The 19,422-nt window shown below is 46.5% G+C and overlaps 1 protein-coding gene across 6 annotated transcripts in view; it reads right to left on the reverse strand.

Moving 5' to 3' along the window:
* The window catches only part of FAM135B (family with sequence similarity 135 member B), a 367,515-nt gene that overhangs the window by 45,137 nt on the left and 302,956 nt on the right, over nt 1-19,422 (reverse strand). For all 6 annotated transcript variants that reach the window (XM_016959901.4, XM_063817398.1, XM_063817401.1 and 3 more), the window contains 2 exons: nt 17,323-17,372; nt 599-754 (listed from right to left, as the gene is read on the reverse strand). In XM_016959901.4, coding sequence (XP_016815390.1) covers nt 599-754; nt 17,323-17,372 — 206 coding nt within the window. The remainder of the gene's footprint in view (nt 1-598; nt 755-17,322; nt 17,373-19,422) is intronic.

The following is a 19,422-nucleotide window of genomic DNA, read 5'->3' on the forward strand; positions in this document are numbered from 1 at the left end:
AATGTCTTACATTAAAAAGCACTTTTTCAGCTGGTGCGGTGGCTCATGCCTGTAATCCCAGCACTTTGGGAGGCTGAGGCGGGCAGATTGCCTGAGGTCAGGAGTTCGAGACCAGTCTAGTCAACATGGTGAAACCCCATCTCTACTAAAAATACAAAAAAAATTAGCCGGGTGCGGTGGTGTGAGCCTGTAATCCCAGCTACTTGGGAGGCTGAGGCAGGGGAATTGCTTGAACCAGGGAGGTGGAGATTGCAGTGAGCGGAGATTGCACCACTGCACTCCAGTCTGGGTGACAGCGAGACACCATCTCAAAGAAAAAAAAAAAAAAAGAAAAGCACTTTTTCCAAAATACTTTTAATATTTCTTGTGATAGGCTCTGAAATCCTCTGAGATTGCCAAGGCACGTATTCTATGAATGACACAGCAAAGGCCTGAGAGGCTAAGAAAGTTCACAACGCCACCCTGCATGATCATGGTAGAGACAGGAAAGCACGAAGATCTAGAGGCCAATCCCAATGCTTGATCTAATTCTCATAAAGGTTCCTCCAAAGAAATCAAATGCATGTGATCAGAGAATGCACAGCAGTTGGCCACTCACCCTCAGGGTGTGGTGTTCCTGGGTGAGATAAGTGGTCACTTGGGAGTGCAGAGTGACTGTGTCCAGGAACTGGGTCCACAGAGCCATCATGTGGGACGTGAGCCAGGCCAGATCCTTGCTTATCTGCTCAGCGATCTTCTCTGGATTGTTCAACATCTGGAGAGGCAAAAACGGTGGTAGTCAAGGCTCCTGACTCCATGAAGTCAGGAGCAGTCTTCTTCCTGAAGTCTTTACTGACTTTTCTGTTTTCAATAAATCACTCTCCTTTCTCTGTACATCTGTAGTATTATATATTACAACTCATAGTACTATAGGATCATGTTATCACGTTTGATCTGGAAGCTAAAACAGCAATGGCAACAATAAATTATTGAGGTAGTTCCTATCTATAGAAAAACATCCAAAGCCCTTAGTCTAGCAGGCAAGATTGCCCACTACCTAGTGCCAGTATATCTTTTCCATTTCATTTTACTTTCATGTATGTTCTGAGTACAGCTTACTCTTAGATTTCCATAAACATCTTGCACCTTTAATATTTTCTCTCTCTCTTCGTTTATCCTGGATATCCCCTTTCAACTTTTCTATCCAAGCCTTCTAATCCCATCACCACAAAACTCAATTCACCCTACTTTTCAATGCCCAGAGCCAACAACACTTGCTTTATGACGTCTTCACAGTTGCCACCAGCTGGAAACCTTTTACTCACATTCTCCGCAAACTCTTCAAGGTACCCCAGCTCCATCTACTGGACTCTACTCTGTAACCCATCAAATTCTGGACTCAGTACTTCACAGCAGTTATAACTTCCAATCATCACTATCTCCTATGTGTAAGGTAGAGTACTAGGCATTTGATGGTGCTCCCTATCTAATCCTGCCAGATACCCTTTGGTAGAGTTACTGTGGCCATCCAATTACAGAAAGTGAAATGAAAGTCAGTAAAAGAATGCCCAACCTCACATACAGCAGGGATTCAATGGAAGGGATGTATGACTATGAAGCCACATCACCATGTCACCTTCGCATAGTAAGTGTTTAAAAAACGTCCTGAGAGAAGACAGCATCTCTGTAACCTCAAAGCACCTGAGGACTGAGGCAATTCATGCACGATAGGTGCTCCATAGCTTTTCTCCACCATCCTCCTCGCACTACTCCACATTTGTTTTTGTTTTTCTTTTAGTGACAGGGTCTCGCTCTGTCACCCAGGCTGGAGTGCAGTGGTGTGATCACGGCTCACTGCAGCCTCGAATTCCTGGGCTCCAGCAATCCTCCAATCTCAACCTCTGGCTGGGACTACAAGTGCATGCCACTGCACCCAGACAACTTTTTGTAGAGACGGGGTCTCACTGTGTTGCCCAGGCTGGTCTCGAACTCCTGGGCTCAAGTGATCCACCTGCTTCAGAGTGTTGAGATTACACGTATGAGCCATCACACCTGGCTTCACTCCACATTTCTTACGGGAGATTCCTGGTTACATTAACTAAAATGTAGAGGAGTTAGACTAGAAAGGGCCTAGAGGCTTTGGGAGAAGACCCTTTGGACAGAAATGCTTTAGATAGCTACAGTTTAATACCAGGAGAACCATCTTTTGGGGGAGTAACTCGAATTCTGGAGAGGTGAGAAGAGAGGTCACATCTCTGAGGATGGCAGGAAGCCAGTTGCCAAAGCCTGTCACTGACCTCTAAGCTTCATCACTTATTCAAGCATTTAATCCCAGGCACACGTTTAGAATAAGAGAGAACTCAGAGATGAACAAGAGAGGGTCTCTGTCCATAGGCAGCTTTGTTCAATGGTGGATATTTCCACTCATTAATGTGAGTTAACAATTAAAAGTGCCGCGGAGCTTTCTACTATGCACAATAGACCAGGGACACACAGCCATAGCCACATCCAATCCCATTCCTTTCTCTTCGTTGCCCTGTGCCTCAGTTTTCCCATCTGTAAAGTGAGTATGCAAAGCAAATTACTGCTTTTGGATGTAAAATATGAGGAGATCCAAGTCCAATGCCTAGCTTGAAATGCTGGAATTTTCTTCTGCTATTCTTAGACTGAAGACTGGTGCTAGATAGAGACCAACTGGGTAAAGTGAGACATCCAAGAGTAAGAAAGAGGGAAGGAGGAGTTTGGCACACAGTAAGGTTCTGTAAATGTTGCATATTTTTGCTTTATCATGGATGACTTGCTTCCAGATACAGAACATCATTCAGCCACAGCATCATCTCTGAGCTACTTCTTCCAAAAGGTAAGATAAGTCTGTGATGATGACACAAGCTATGAAACCCCAAAATGAGGGAATCGCCTGCATTTTCTTCTGATGGAAGCTTTACTTCCAGCACTGGCTCTGGGGCAGGCAGGGGTCAAACAGGGAATGGCCATTCTTGGCCCATTCCCATACATCATGGTCAAAAGTGTTAAGTAAAAACTGGGGCCGGGCATGGTGGCTCACACCTGTAAACCCAGAACTTTGGGAGGCTGAGGCAGGCGGATCACGAGGTCAAGAGATCGAGACCATCCTGGCCGACATGGTAAAACCCTGTCTCTACTAAAAATAAAAAAAAAAATAGCCTGGCATGGTGGCAGGTGCCTATAGTCCCAGCTAATCGGGAGGCTGAGGCAGGAGAATTGCTTGAACCTGGGAAGCAGAGGTTGCAGTGAGCCGAGATCGCACCACTACACTCCAGCCTGGAGACAGAGTGAGACTCCGTTTCAAAAAAATAAAGAAGAAAAGTAAAAGTTGAATGGGGAGTATGGCGGACAGGGTCAGTCATTACAAAACCTCCTGGCTAGAGAGTGAGGCTTTCGGATGAACTGTAAGTGACTTCTATATAGATTCTTGAACCAGTGCCTCTCACTAATAAGACCCAACCTTCTGCATCAGCACGTGGCACAACTGCTCCTGAAAATGCCCCCCACCTCACCTCTGCCCACCTCCCATCCTGGCCCAGTGCACTCCCGTTCCCAGCCATACCAACCTGCTGGCAGTGGGCTGCACACACACCTGGTCCTCTCCAATCCCAGGCCCTTGTTCAGGCTGCTGGTCTCCCTGTGCACCTTCCCCCGTCACCTTCCAGTTTCCTTTCTTCTTCTTTTCATCACTATGGACTTGTCTGTCCTCTACCAGGTAACCATTTCAGAAGCCAATTTTGTGTCTCCTTGTTTCTTTTTTTTTTCTCTAAATAATTTCAACTTTTGTTTTAAATTCAGAGAGTCCACACACAGTCCATATTGCTTCTGATGACTCTTCTGAACCTTCTCCAATGCTCCGCGTGCAAGTCTAAGATCCTTCTTGACGTCTACTTGACCTGCACGGGCACCACTCATAGCACCACCACCCACATGTTGCTGGCTTCACTTCCTACCTCCCTGTTTGCCTGCATTTTGAGCTTTAGCCTTCTCAGTATTCCCAGCCCCAGCACAACAGCTGATAGACAGTGGGGGTCAGTGACTCTTTACAAAATGAATAGGTGGCTCGGTGTCCGTGGGAGGTGTCCCAGGCCTCCGGAACTCAGACTGCCTCTCCCGGCCTCCTTGTTCCCTCACTCACAGCACCACCACCACGCTGCCACCACAGTGGCACCGGCAAACACAGCACGAATCCTGAGCTCCGCCACCAGAGTGAATAAGAGAAAAAAGAAAAGCTATTCATTAAATGTGTCTTTGGGAGGATTATGTTTCCTCAAGTTGATTATAGAAATGGCTTTAGATAAGGTTAAAGAAGCTTCTAATTAAGCCACAAGAGGACTTTTCTACTCCACTGATGCCCGAGCCTGTGCAATCACAGATGGCGAGCTTGGAAGGGTTTTTTCCAGAGACCGAGGAGGCCCTTTACACTAACAAAGAGGCAGCTTCAGCCCAGAGCTGTCATAGCTGAAACTCCCTGAAAAAAGGCCCTGCCATCCACGCCTGCCACACTTTCACCCTCGTCACCTGGGTGCTAACCAAGCACCTTTGTTCACTCCCTTACTCCCTTGCTCTGCCAACTGAGTGCTGGTTCTGTCCCAGCGGTGTGCCGAGCTCTGGGGAGCCAAACATAAATGCATACAGTCCAGGAAGAGGTGTATGATCGTGTTATAGCTATTTAATTAGATAATTATAATATACTTGTAAACTACTGTGTAGGAGATATATACTGAGTACTGTAGAAAGGTCATGGAAGGCTTCCTGGAGGAGGTGATACTTACATTACATCTTCAAGGTGAATAGACATTAAGTCAAGAGAAGCCTGCTTTACATTCCATGAACAAACCGTGCTCTCTCACTGGTCCTCAATTATGGTTGCCCATCGGAATCACTAGGAGGCTACAAGTCCACCAATGTCTGGGCCCATCTCAGATTCTCTGAGGGTGTGGCCTAAACATTAAACCTTTGTAAATTTTTCCCAGGTGATTGTAATGGGCAGCCAGGGTTGCAAACCCCTGCTTGGTCACAACCCCTGCCTTCGTGCATGTCCTCATCTTCATCCAGAATCCCTCCCCAACACCTTGTGTGCATACACACTCAGGCACACACACACACCTGTGATGTTCACTCCTGTTTCAGATCTCAGTTCAGTGCCCTCCATCCAGGTGCCCTCTCCTACATATACAAGGGGGGGGGGGGTGTAAGAATAACAATGGCAACCCTGACAATTGAGAGTTACAAGGCACTGTGCGCCAAGAGCTTTGCAGAAATTTTAATGTACTTAATTACTTAATCCTTATAGTAATCCTACCCATAAATCTAATATTATCACTCTTAATTTATGGATGGAATAACTAAGGCACTTGAAGGTGGAGAAACATGCCCAAGATTACCGATAGTAAGTGGGAGGCAATGTCTGGACCCAGGAAGTCCAGCTCCAAAGCTCTGTTTAGTTGCCAAGCAATGCAGCCTCTCATTAACCCCTCTACATGCTGTGTAGACCTGCATGCTGGCTGCTGTACCACTGCATGTATTACAACAGCATGCTCACATGTCTGCTCAACTCGCTTCAATATATATTTGCAGATGACAGGAGGAATCTCCTGCAAACTTTGCATGTATCAGACTCTTTAAACTCACAGGATATACCTGGAGACTTCTGGCATGGGATTCACTTAATACCCCCTTCATTGAGAATTTATTTTTCCTTCAGATGTTCAAGGATTTTTATAACAACAACATAGCAATAGTTCTGCAAGTGCATCCACTTACATGACTTTGGACCAAGGGTGACGTGGATGAAAGAAAATTCCAGTTGTTCCAGGAGACTTTCTATCAATGAAAAATGAAATCCAACATCTTGTTGAGTTCAGTTTGATAATTACTTTGGGATCTATTCTCTACCTGGTGCTATTTGGAGACGGCGTTTTGCAGTTTTGCTTCAGCAAATATTTAGCACGCTTAGTATGTTTTCGTAACAGCCTCCAAATATAAATAGAACTCAGTCCCTTCTATGCAGGAATTCACGGCTTAGTGGAGCAGAAACAAAGTAACACAAATCTTAAACTAAACTGAGCCATGGCTGGGATGGAGCGCGGCACCATGAAACACAGGAGCTCACCAGGAGCTCTCAGATCCCAGGATCTCAGATGGTTTCCTGAGAAGTCAGGCTTTGGTTTGGGCTTTGCAGGCTGATGGGGATTGTGTGAGGAATAAAAACAAGGTGAGATGGGATAGTCCGGGCAGAGGCCACAGCTTACAGAAAGATACTGTTTTTGCCCCCTGAAGGTCTGAAATACAAGGTGTGCAGGAGGGCTGGGGCACCTCAGGGACAGGTGAGAGGAGCATCACATGTCCATGGCTTTGACTTCCATCCTAAGCAATCAGGCCTTCATCCTGCAGGTGAACAGGAACTAGCAGGAGCTTTTAACCAGGACAGTGAGAGTTGTCCCTGTGTTGGTTTCCATGCTTCCTGCAGCACACTCTGTATGGGAGGATGTGCAAAGCAAAAGATCAGTCAGAGAAGGGCTCCCCCATACGAGGCCTTGTGGTTACAGAAGAAGTCCCTGTGAAGAGTGATCCTGACATGTGGTGAGGTCTCACTGGGCCCAGAAGCTTTCCCATTCCATGGGACGGGCCATAGGAAGGCAGGCTGGGTATTGCTGCCAAGGCCCCTGGAACCTCTGGAGAGATGCTCTGTGTGCACTGCTGCAGAAAAGACCGGGCAGAGAAGAGTTGAACCCTGTGTCCAGCTTCACGGCATGGCAGAGGGGGACCAGGAGACAGCTATGTGCCTGCTGGATGTCCACCTAAAGGGCGACCCCCAGTGAAGGTTTAGAGTTCAAACACACACTATTCAAACCGCCATACACAATATCCCAGCTGCACCATCATCTCCAGGGAACTAGTTGGAATTGCAGAATCTCTTGCCCCACCTCAGCTCAAAAGAATCAGAATGCACATTTTAACAAGATCCCCAGGTAATTCATGTGCACATTAAAGTGTGAGAAGTTCTAAAATTGGAAAGAGAAATTGGTTTTTCTCAAACCAGCTGCCTCCAGCTGAGCTTGGTGTTCTGGGCTGCCCTGGGCAGGCTCTCAATAAGCTCAGAGTCGCCCTCTAGAGTTAGTGCTGTGAAGTCCTAGCGCCAGGAATTCCCTGACCTGCGGGACAGGGAAAGGAGAGGTAACAGTGACCACAGTGGACAGCCAGTCCCCAAAGCTTTAGTTTCCCCACTAGGAATCAGGCCTAATAAAACCTACATCACAGCATCAAAACGAGGACCCATGGAGCACACATGTAACATACTAATCAATGGGACCAGTGCAGACTAGGTGCTCAGTTTCTAGGAACGGCTTTCCTTCACTCATCGTTGGAAGGTAGATAGTGTCCCGGAGGGCGTCTTATGCTCTTTACCCCCTTGAATTTGAGATCAGCTCCTTCACAGCAGAAACTCGAGAAGCCACTGGGCCTCATGGGACCTGAGTGTCCTCTAGAATCACGGACTTCAAAAGGATGTTAAATGAAACAATGCATTTAAAAAGCCTCTGACAAGAGGACTGGTCAAAGCAAACAAACAAATGAAAGAAACAAACCCCAAATACGCAATCTCCGCCACTCCCCAAAACCAACAAAACAGGCTGCCCACAGTCAGAAGCTGCTCACTGATGCTTAGTAACTGTACTTATCATTAGTAGTTCCTGCTAGGAGGGTATAGCTCTGGGAAAGACTACGTGACAATTTGGGATCTCCCAGAAGTTTACTGGGGGGCAACCAGGGAATTCTCTTGTGTTATAGAAAACCTACATTGCTGTATTATAACAAATTAAACAACAACAGCAACATTGCTCTCCAGTTGATACTCAGCATGTGTTGAACTTGTTTATACCAAAGCACATGTCTGAGTTTCATTAGAACCTGCAGGTCCTCTGTGGGGAGTACACCCCACTTCCTAATCAGGCTCCACAGCAGGGGTCTTCACCAACTGCTCCAACTCCCCTCTCCAGCCTGCCCTGCATCCCCACCTGAGCTCCACCTAGGTGGGACCCAAGTACCCACGCTGCTTCAGTCTGGTGGGCCCTTACCCTGGGCTTTGCATGGCTGTTCCCTCTGCCCTGAGGGTCCTTCCCTGACTGGTGTCTGACACCCCCCACTCCTTCAGGGCAATGTCCCAGGCTCCATCCCGGCCTCCCCAGGCAAGATAAGGTGCCCGCTCCTCCTTGCTCCCGCAGCCCCTCACCTCTCGCTCCCTGGTTCCAGTACTGACCACATCAGCAGGGTCCACCTTATCTGTGAACAAATCTATTTCTCACTGAGCTGCAAGTAAGTCCTGCTTGGTATCTTCCATCTTTGTATACCCAATGAATAGTCCAGTGGTCAGCACACAGTAGATGCTAAGTAAACATTTATAAGAATCGTATGGAGTAAAGATTCATCCACATCACTCCATTACTGCAGAGCTCTATGTCTTCAAATTGCTTTAAATCACCCAAAACACCTTCCCACCCCCACCACTGGCAGGAGTGGGGGAGACCAGGAGCTGGCGATGCTCTACCTCTAAACAGTGCTGCTGACTTAGCTTGCTCTTCAGGGATTTTTGGGAAGCGGGTGTTGTTTCTTCCATTGCAATGACCGGGCCAATTCTTTACCAAACCAAGGAGTAGGCGGAAGCACACCCCCATACACCCTTTCCACCCTCTTCATCCAGCCACATCCGTGCAGCAGTTGGCTAATTTAGTTGCTTTGTATAAAGTAAAGCCTGTGGCAATGCAGTCACTCAAAACCAAGAGCCGGTAGTCCTGCAGCTTGGGGCACCACCCTAGAAGAGGAAGGCAATTAGTTGACCTCTCATAAAATATACTTGATCAAGTCATTGGCAGCCTGCATTCTAACCCCTGAATCTCCCACTAGAACCATTGTGGGAAACAGACAAGATAGCATTGCAATGGAATACAGGTGGCCTTGTGTTTAGGCCCTGGGCCCACCCCTTGGTGATTCGTGGACTTTAAGGAAGCCACATTTCTCTGTGTCCATTTAAAGCAAAATGACTGGGGATACTTGAGTACCTCCCTCCTTGTACTCCCAGGGCTGCAGCAAGGATAGAGCCTGGTGAACCATGGGCAGGGAGCCAGCATTCCCTAGGCCAGGTATGTTGGTATTGTCATTGTTGCAGTGACTGCAGTTAACCTTAATCATCAGTTCCTGCCTCAAGATTCACTCCCTTTCCTTGTATGGTATTGTGATGGAAGGAAATTAAAATTTCTTACTCCCAAACATATTTCTTTGACATGTTTTGAAAAGGCTGCTGCTTGGCCACCAGGCAGAAGTGATCTTGCAAAACTGCCTTAAGTGGGAAAAATTCGTATCTGCAGAGAATCTCTAATAATGAAGCCAGGCTCCCTCCCTTTTTCATGCCTTTCCCAAGATCCAGGAGGGATGGAGAGTTCCACACCTTTAAAAGTCTGAAAATGAACATGTGCCACCTATTCTCTGCGAGAGAGACTTCATCTACACAACAAGGCCACCTTGGCTGGCCAAGCCTCTTCTCTCCCTCCCATAACCTGGTTTGCCAGAATCTAAGCCCCCATCTTTCTGTAACCTTAAGGTGGTGTGTAAGTTTCTGTAACTCACTGGGAAATTGGGTCTTTAGGGGGCCAAGAGCCTATAGCCCCCATATGATATATAAACATACACATACATACATATCTCTCTCCACAGTTTCTGTCACAGAGCTTCTATTAATAAAACCCTTGACATTTCTGAAGTCATAGGAACATCTTTTGTTATTCATAAATTCCTTTCAAACATATGCTAATTGAGCCTGTGCTAATGAGGTGACTCTTGACAGACCTTTAGATAGCTTTAGGGTAGAGGCTGTTTGCCAGAAAGACCAATCCATGATTGGAGAGTTGGGACTTTGAGCCCGCCCCGATCTCTGGAGAAAGGAGAGGGGCTGGGGACTGAGCTAATCAACAATGGCCAATGATTTAATCAATCGTGTCTAATATCAGGGAACCTCCATAAAACCTTTAAGGGATGGGTCTTAGAGAGGTTCTGGGTTAGTGAATGCCTTCACCTGCTAGGAGGATGGTGTACAGGTGAGGACACTCACCTGCTAGGAGGATGGTGTACAGGTGAGGACGCCTTCACCTGCTAGGAGGAGCTCTACAGGTGAGAGGTCTCTGCACTTGGGTTCCTTGCAAACCTCGCCCTGTGGAACTCTTCATCTGGCTGTGCATCAGCACTCTTTGCAATATTCTTTATCATAGAACAGGTATAGTAAGAAAAGGGCTTCCTGAGTTCTCTGAGCCATTCACCAAATTATTAACCTAGAGGAGGGCATCATAGGAATCCCTGATGTAAAGCTGATTGGTCAGAAGTACTGCAGGCCCAGGACTCACAACCTGCACCTCAAGTGAGGCCTGTCTTATGGGGCTGCACCCCTAACCAGTGGGATCTGATGCTGAACCCAGGTAGACAGGATTGAGTTTGACTTGGATCACTGGACATCCAGCTCATGTCAGAGAGTTGGCAAGGTTGTTGATGTGAGGAATGCCTCCATGCATTTGGTGTCAAAGTGTCTGTGGATACAGACAAATCCTAGTAGTTCCTTTCTCTACACAGCTTGTCAGCCTCCTTCCTCATGGCTCTCTGTGACTTGGGAATGTGTTTCAGCTCCGTGGTGCCTGGGGCACACAGGCCTGTTCACTATAAGCCTGGGATCTCTCCACAGAGCCTCAGTCATCCCATGCCCTGCCTTCCTGCAGCCCTGCCCACTGTTCCACAAGCACAGCCTTGCACCTCACGCCTTGCTGCTTCCAGGTTCCATCTACCACCTTTGTGCAAACAGAAGAGAGGCTCCGTATTCTCTCCAGGCTTGGCTGCAACCTAGCCTCCTCTCTCAGGTCCACTGGAGTCAGCCTTTTCCTGGGTAGACTTAGTGACACATCGACCTGGGAACCCTCTACCACATACTGATAGGGACAGGAGACAGGAAAATTCTGGGCAGAAGAGGGAAGGTCCTGGCAAGGGCCCCACCCTCAGGCCTGGAACTGTGGCCCAAAGTGAGAACATGCATTTCTATTTTCCTGCTTGAATGTTGCCTTATTCAAAACCATCCATGGCCTGCCCCACCCCCCATCCTATGCCCATAAAAACCAACAGGCTATACCAACAGAGAGAGAAAAGGAGAAGCAGCTGGATGCCTCCCCAGAGACTATGGTTGCACGCTGGAGAGAAGCAGCTTGACTTCAGAAGGATGGCTTGACAGTGTTGCTTCGCAGAGGCATCTGGCTGGGGATGGCCAAACTCTGAGGGAAGATTATCGTCCCGCTCCATGCCCTTTCCAGCTCCCCTTCCCACTGAGAGCCACTTTCATCAGCAATGCAAGCCTCCGCATTCACCACTCTTCAATTCATTCACCATCCTTCAATCACTTCAACCTCATTTTTCCTGGATGCCAAACAAGAGCTTGCGTACCACAGGTGTGGATGCAAAAGGCTGTTTTACCGTCTGGCCTCATTGGCGGAAAGCAACCACCTCATGCAAAAAAGTGTTAACTGAGCTGTTAACACTTAAGCCATCCGCACATGGCAAAGCTAAAAGAGCACTGACTGTAACACTCCTTCTGGGACTTTGGGGGTCATGGGTACTCCCCTCTAGATGCTGCTGTGAGGCCCACATGGACTTTTGCCCCTCTGAGCATCCCAAAGCACTCACCCCAGCTCCTGTACCTGCTCATCTCCTGTGAGGGGTTGAGCTCAATGGGTTTGAGTGAGTGGAGTTTGCCCCTGCTGGTGCAGAAGCAGCCAGCTAGCTCCAGTGCCTACGCTCCAGTTTCTGCCCACGAAGGGGTTAGGGAAAATTTCCTGCTTCAATACGGTACCTGTATCCATTGTGGAGTCCTAATAAGATAAGTAAGCAACAACAAGGAAGGGGTCCCAGATGCGGGAGAACAATTTTTTTGAGACATGGCTAATCACAGACAACCTGCTGGCACAACATCTTTTCCCAAATACCTTGTTCTGCATATAGCCCCAGCAGCACAACCTTATCTGCATGGAGCCCCTCCAGCATGGCCCTTTTAAACTTCTCTCCAGTCTCTGACTCTTTGCAGATAGCCCCTCGTCTGCTCCGCTGCCTGTGGTACCCTTGCAACTTATCTTCATACCTTCGTACTTTAATAAATCTGCCTTTCTTTACCTATGACTGTCTTGGTAAATTCTCTTAGCACCTGCAATGCCAGCCCCAGCCAATTACACCTGCAATGGCCACATCCACAACCCTCACCACTGTAAATCAAAAATAAAATTCTTAGCCCCCAAACTTACTGAATGAACCCCTCCTCTTGGTCAGGGGCATTCAGATGCAAACCTGAAGCACTAGTCAGGCCATGATAGGAATGGTTGGCTGGACATGCCTCAGTATACCTTCCTCCCTTTGGAATTCAGGCACAGCTGACCAGCAAATTATAATGTTAAAACAGAGGGCTTAAGATTGACAAAACAGACTCCTTGTAGCAAGAAAATACCAACACAACAGACAGCAGGCCCTTGAAAGAAACTGAAGTATTTTACCCTAAAATATAGTTATTTAACATATTTTGGAAGGACCCTGCAAAGCTGCCTCTTTAAGCGAAAATCTACATTGTATAGAGAATCTCCTTCCCTTTATGTTTTTATTGTTGTTGTTGTTGTTGTTTTTCTGATGTGGGAGAGAATTAACTAAGAGTCTGGCACCTTTTTAAGTCTTATAAGAAACATTTACCATCTATTCTCTCTGAAGCCTGCTATCTAAAGACCTTCATCTGCATAATAAGAACTTGGTCTTCACAACCCCTTATCTTAACCCAGACTCCCTTGTATTGATTCCAGGTCTTTAGATAACCTCTTTCAACCAATTGCCAATCAGAAAATCTTTGAATCTACCTATGATCTGGAAGCCTTACTCCCCGAGCTTTGAGTTGCCCCACCTTTTTGGACCAAACCAATGCAGATCTTACATGTACTGACTGATGTCTTATGTCTCCCTAAAATGCATAAAACCAAGCTATAGCCTGACCACCTTGGGCACGTGTTCTCAGGATCTTCTGGGGCTGTGTCATGAGCCATGGTCACTCATATTTGGCTCAGAATAAATCTCCTCTAATATTTTATGGAGTTTGACTCTCTTCATCAACACCAGGCCCATGGAATAGGAGAACAATGTCAAGGACAGCAGTGACACTGGTGGCGGCATTTTGCCCCAAGCTCTGTTCTGAGCACTGTGCACCTGTGACCCCACTTCATTCTCCTATGGCCTGCCCAATGCTGGACAGCCAGCTGGCTGATTCAGGACTGTGCCCTGCAGTCTGGGCAGAAGCCTTTACCCACTACTTTTGAGGTGACGCATAACACAGGACAACACCACACACTGGTCCATTGGATCCGTAAATGAACATATTGAGTCCAAGCTCCTTTTGTAGACGGGCCAATAGCCTCAGGGGTATGACATTAGTGGCTCCAGGGTCAGTCATTTCCTCACCTTTTCTACTGTCCATCCATTCATTCTAGCATTTATTCAGAGCTTCTAGGTGCCAGGAGCCCTTCTAAGCAGTAGAAGTTCCAGAGTGAACAAATCACCTCCCTAGGCTATGTGCTGCATGAGCAAGGGGTCACCACTGAGTCCCCATGGTTGAGACCTGAAGAACACTGGATCTGGGAAGCACTAGGGGCTTGGGAAATGTTTGTGAAATTAATACAAATTCTCATGGGCCAAAAGACGAACGGCAGTCGTTCCCAGGAAAACGTTCATCCTTTTTGCCATGAAGACAAAAGGAACCTGGACATTTAACCATATTCCCAGCCAAAGGCATGAGTATCACCAAACTCTACTTTATGACCACAAAAAATGACACGCCAAAGCTCCCATCATTTGATAAATACTTGCACCAGACATGATGGTTTGCATTTTCTGCATTTACTGCACAGGGCCAGACCTCATGGACCCCATCTCTATTCCCTGCACCAATGCTGCCTCCTGGGCTTGCATCACACTGCGGAGGGCTCAGCGTCACAGAGACCAGCAGCCTCACCCTGTTCTGCTTGCCGGCACTGTGACTTTAGTCAGGGTGTGAGTCAAGCCCTGTTTCTTCGTCCACTGAACAGAATGTGATGGCTTATCTTATAGAATTGTTTTATCAATTGCATGAGAAAACTCACACAATGTAGCCAGGCAACTAGCCAATGTGCCAGCTTACTGGCTAAGAGAAAAAGGCATCAATGAAACCACCATTGCAAAATTATAACTGAGATGGTGAAAGAGACCTGAACTAACCACTTCCTTCTTGATTCTAACCTCCAAGCTGTCCTTGTTCATTCCTGGGCATAGGCCAAACTAACTTTAGGAGGAACTTGGTTTATAGTTTGAAACAAAGATAGCAGCCCTTTCCCAACACAAACCCCCTTCTTGCCTGGTGAACTAGACTGCCTTAGTAAGACTAACAAATTAGCCAAAATCTTCGAAATGATGGTTTAGGAGTCATGCAGCTGGAGGCTACAAGATTCTGATCCTCCTCAAATTGCTTCTATGGAATAATATCACTATTGTAAAACCTAAGATCAGTGCTCGAGATATTTTGCAGACCCTGCACTTGATGGATCAGTTGGTATCACCCAGATTGATAAACTCGCTCATCTGGTCTTGTGGCCCTCACCCAGGAACAGACAGCGCAAGATGACAGTTGGACTCATCGCCAACCCAACCAATCAGCACTCCTGACTCACTGGCCCCTACTCAGCAAATTATTCTTAAAAACTCAGATCCCCAAATGCCTGGGGAGACTGATTTGAGTAACAATAAAACTCAGGTCTTCTGTACAGCTGGCTCTGCATGAATCACTCTTTCTCTATTGCTATCCCCATCTTGCTAAATGAGCTCTGTCTAGGCAGTGGGTAAAATGAACCCATTGGGTGGTTGCATCGGTGAAAACAGATTCATTTTTATCCCCATTTACAGATAAGAACATCAAGGTTCATAAAGATTAAGCAACTTGCCTAAAGTCACACAAGTGAGTAGGTAGAGAATTCAAAGCCATGTCTCCCTGGCTCCGACGTGCATAATCTTTGCAATACAGGATTCTCCATCACTACCACCCACTAGCCACCACCCACCACCATGTGACGTATAAGGAGAAAACAGGCAGTGGTCCCTGCCTGCCCTCACGACCGCACAGCTGGGGCTCTGGAGGCAGAAGGCCTGCTGCGTGTGAGCACCGATTCCTCCCACCACTTACCAGATGACTTTGGACAAGTGCTTTGGTAATGGTGAAATCTCAGGGGCTATAGAAAGATTAAAGAGGATTATACTGACAAGCACTTAGAACTGTGCCAGGCTGAGAATCCCTGCTGATTAAATATAAGTCGGTGATGCTGGTGCTATGGTGATCCCAGACTAGGGAAGAAAGGCTCCTGGAAACCTGAACATAACAGGCACAGAAAACAACACAGAGAACCTGCAGGCCACACCCAGAAGGAAAGAGAGTGGGCATATTGACAAATAGTCACGAATCAGCTCTTCAGCCTGATCTCGTGATGGGAAATGGAAAAGCCGAGTTGGAAAGCTGCCTGTTCCTGTGTTCCTTGTTGTTGTTTCAATTGCTAAAACTAAATTTCTGATAATTTACAGAGTAAAGCAGTTTCCCCTTGGGATGCTGAGCTGCACCTCCACAGGTACGTGGCTCTGGCCAGGCCCTCAGGGGATGGAGCCTGAGGCAGCCCGAGCCAGCCCTGGAAGGAGAGGCCATCTCACCAGAGAAGAGCAGACCCCATGAGCAGAGCACTTAGGAGGGTCCTTGCGTGAGCTCTCTAGTGGTCCCCTCAGGACAAACCTACTATATAGATGAGGAATCCCAGACCCCAGAGGGTGAGCCCATTGTCTCAGGTCCCACAGCTGCTCCAAGGAGAAGCTCAGAGCCTGGATTTAAACCCACGCCAGCATGGCTTTGACGCTTCTGGCCCCTGCCTAACACAGTGGCTGCCTTGAGGCTCACTCGGGGAAGGATGAGAGCTGTAGCCATCTAGAGCCCAGGGCCTCCTGTCTACCCAGCTGCCCGCTCATCCACACACCGTCAATGCTGCAGCAGAGTCGGAGCATATGAGCCCCCAAGTGTGGACATTAGGTCTTTGACTCGTCTCAGTGGCCTTTACACACTCTCTAAATGGACTCCTGTGTTGCCCTCCTACCGTCTGCCGGCCCTGCATTTTTGATAATCAGTGCTTGGCATGTGTTTCCCTGTTATCACTACAAGCCAAGTCCCACCCCTTCTCCCAGGCTGCCGTCCAACAGCCCCTCCCCGAAGGCCCTCCAGCTCTAGGCTCCCAACACCCTCCTCTGTCTCTGCCTCCGCATTCCGCCCTCTCCAGGGATCTCCTCTGCATTCACTGTGAGACTGGATGTTACTAACTTTGTAACATGCTCTAAAGCAGGGGTGCTCAACACTGGCTGCACATAATATTCATCTGGGGAGCTTTGAATAAAAACACAGTATCTGACCTCCAATCCCAGATACTCTGTTTCAGCCAGTTTGTGTGCCCAGGCTCAGGCAAAGATGCATCATTAAAGTTCCAAGGATGATTCTAATGTACAGACAAAGTTGAGAAACACTGGTTTCACAGACAGAGGTGTCAGTTTGGGGGATGAGAGTTTGAGTCCTGCTTCTAGTACTGATTAGCTGTGTTAGTCACCCTGGTATAGACTTCTTTCCAATCTTGATTTGCCTCTTCTTCACAGAGAAATAAGAGTACCCACCCAGATATCTAACACAGGGGGGATGTAAAAGTGTTCCAGAGATTGTAAATAGCAGCAGCATGCATTTGTCAAATATTTATTCGGCCTTTACTCTTAATGCACGCTTGATGAGGCTTTGTTGGCAAATGCATGTGACTGTTTTCATTATTATCACTGACTCTAGCCTCCCTGCCATGTCTGAGGCCATCTGTGCACAGGTACAAGATTCTGTCATCCACAGTGAGAAGCACTGCGTTACTAGTCAACAAACGTTTGTTCAATGGATGGGTAATGGACAAATACATATGTGTAGCTTAAGCTTCAGGGAAACAAAAATCTGTTAACATGTTTAGTTTTTCCAAAATATCTAGCAAGGCACATACTTAAAGAACACAGTGATGTAGGGTAACAGAATGTAAGAATATTTCTCCAGCTTGGTATCTAGAGTTAAGTTACAAGTGGTGTCTTTTCACTTCTGTTTTTTACAGCAAGCAAGCAACTGCATTTGCCTTGCAAAACTACTGCCATTCATTCAGACCCCAGCGCCAGTTCTCCAATTACCTGTAGCTCTGAGCACAGCTGAGAAAGTGTTTCTTCAACAGCAAGGGCCTCTAGAAAGAAAAAATAAACTGTGTGATTAAATGAACCCACACTGAAATGCAGCAGTTGCTAATTAAATGAAAAAGCAAAAGTTTCACATTGGCATTAACGTCACAGAGACAAACACATTGCTGAGGACCTTCTACCTATTCTAACTTCCTAAAGGGACTGTGCTTATCAGGAGAATGAACCTGATTGGAGCCATGGACTGAGCACTAGATAAAAGCCAATATCACCTCATGCACACAGTTATGAGAAGCAGTACATCCCAAATTCATACAGCACTTTGTGTGGCCCAGAGAGATTCCACGTTTATTTCTGTTTTTGCAGGTACACACACACACACACACACACAAACACACACACACACAGGTATACATCTGTGCATCATAAATGGAAGATGGATTTGAATCTCTATCTTACAGATAAAATATCAGAAGCCCTGAGAACCTCCTGCTCAGCTCCACCAGCTCTGATACTAAAGAATGTGGCCATCTTATCAGCAGAAACCAGGTGGCCTCTGGCTATTTGTTTTAATGGTCACAGTTGTGACTGGGTTTGAACTTTCCTCTGGTTCCATGATGCTGTGGTCAGTCATTTGCACACGGCTCTGGCATGGATTTTAATTAAAGCATGCTTGCCTAGGTGAGTGGAAACAATCCCTTAGCAGCTTACAGTCCTTGCTGATGACCTAATTACACCTCTCTACTTCACCACTGACCTCAGGTCCCTGAACCCCACAAGGCAAAATGAACTATTGATACATTAGTCATGGCTATGTATCCTCAGTGTCTAGCACAATATCTGACACATAGTACATGTCCAGCAAAATATGATGAGGGTGTGAATGAACAAATAAATTCAGCTCCTTTGGATAAAATATAAAAAGTTGTATCAGGAATCCAACTGCTACTGAAAAATCTCCATTTTTCATTTGAGCTATATAAAGTCACTCTGATTCTGTGCAGGTCTTTCCTGCATGCATAAGATTTGAACTTGAAAAAATTCAGTGATTGCATGATTCAAAGAGTAGTGCCTGAGTACGGGATTTGTATATGATGTGAGAGCTGACAAAGCTTATGGTAAGAAGGCTCCAGATTCAATTCAACAACTATAACCCTGTACCTACTCCTTTACTCTACATACCAGAGAGAGTGTGGCAGGGATCTGAGGGGAATCAGCTCTTAAAGACCTCAGTCTATTTGGGAAGCAAAACATGCAAATAAATTTTTTACGTGATGATTTCAGTGCAGCAACGAACAATGAACAAGGCCATTGACCCAGCCAAAACCACAGTTATCTCAGCAGTTGAGGTCTAGGGGTACATATAGGGAAGTCAATGTACCCAGCAGGGTTCTAATGTTGAAATGGGCATTATCGTTGAAAAGCAGGCTGAGGACTTTGCCTCTGTTCTAGAGTCAGTGAGGCCTTATTAGAGAACTTCGAGCAGAGCCAGAACATATCACCTATTGTTACTGAGTGGGACATGACACAAAGGACCCTGCCCCAAGGCATCAGCACAGGATCCCTGAGCTGTCATGGTTCTGCCACACATTACTGTGTGATGCTGAGCAACGCTTTTACCTCTCTGAGCTTCAGGTCCATCATCTGTCAATCAACAGAGATTCAAGTCCACTGATTTCCATGATGTCTCATCTTTGGAAAATCCATGTGCAAAAATCAATTGATCCCCAGATAACCAAATGTAATGGATACTAAGAAGTTTCTATAATCATCCAGCTCAAGCATATATGTATGCATATAAATGTGTGTGTGTGTGTGTATATATATATATATGTATATATAGTTTTTATGAGGATTGTTTTACACTCTTGTAAGTTACAATTCCATAATTACAGCTTAATTAAGAAAAGGCTATAAACCAGCATTTTCCTCTAGAAAGCAACCTAAAATTATGCAGTGGGGTGGCAGGTGTGTAATAGGTACTCAATAGATGTCTGGCAGATGAATGCATGAGTGAATGAATGTGCCTTGAGGAACATGTGTCTTCTCTTACTGCATTTGCACTTCCCAGATCCTCTCCTGGTACAATAATAAAAA

This window comes from Pan troglodytes, chromosome 7 (assembly GCF_028858775.2).
Source record: "Pan troglodytes isolate AG18354 chromosome 7, NHGRI_mPanTro3-v2.0_pri, whole genome shotgun sequence".
NCBI lineage: Eukaryota > Metazoa > Chordata > Mammalia > Primates > Hominidae > Pan > Pan troglodytes.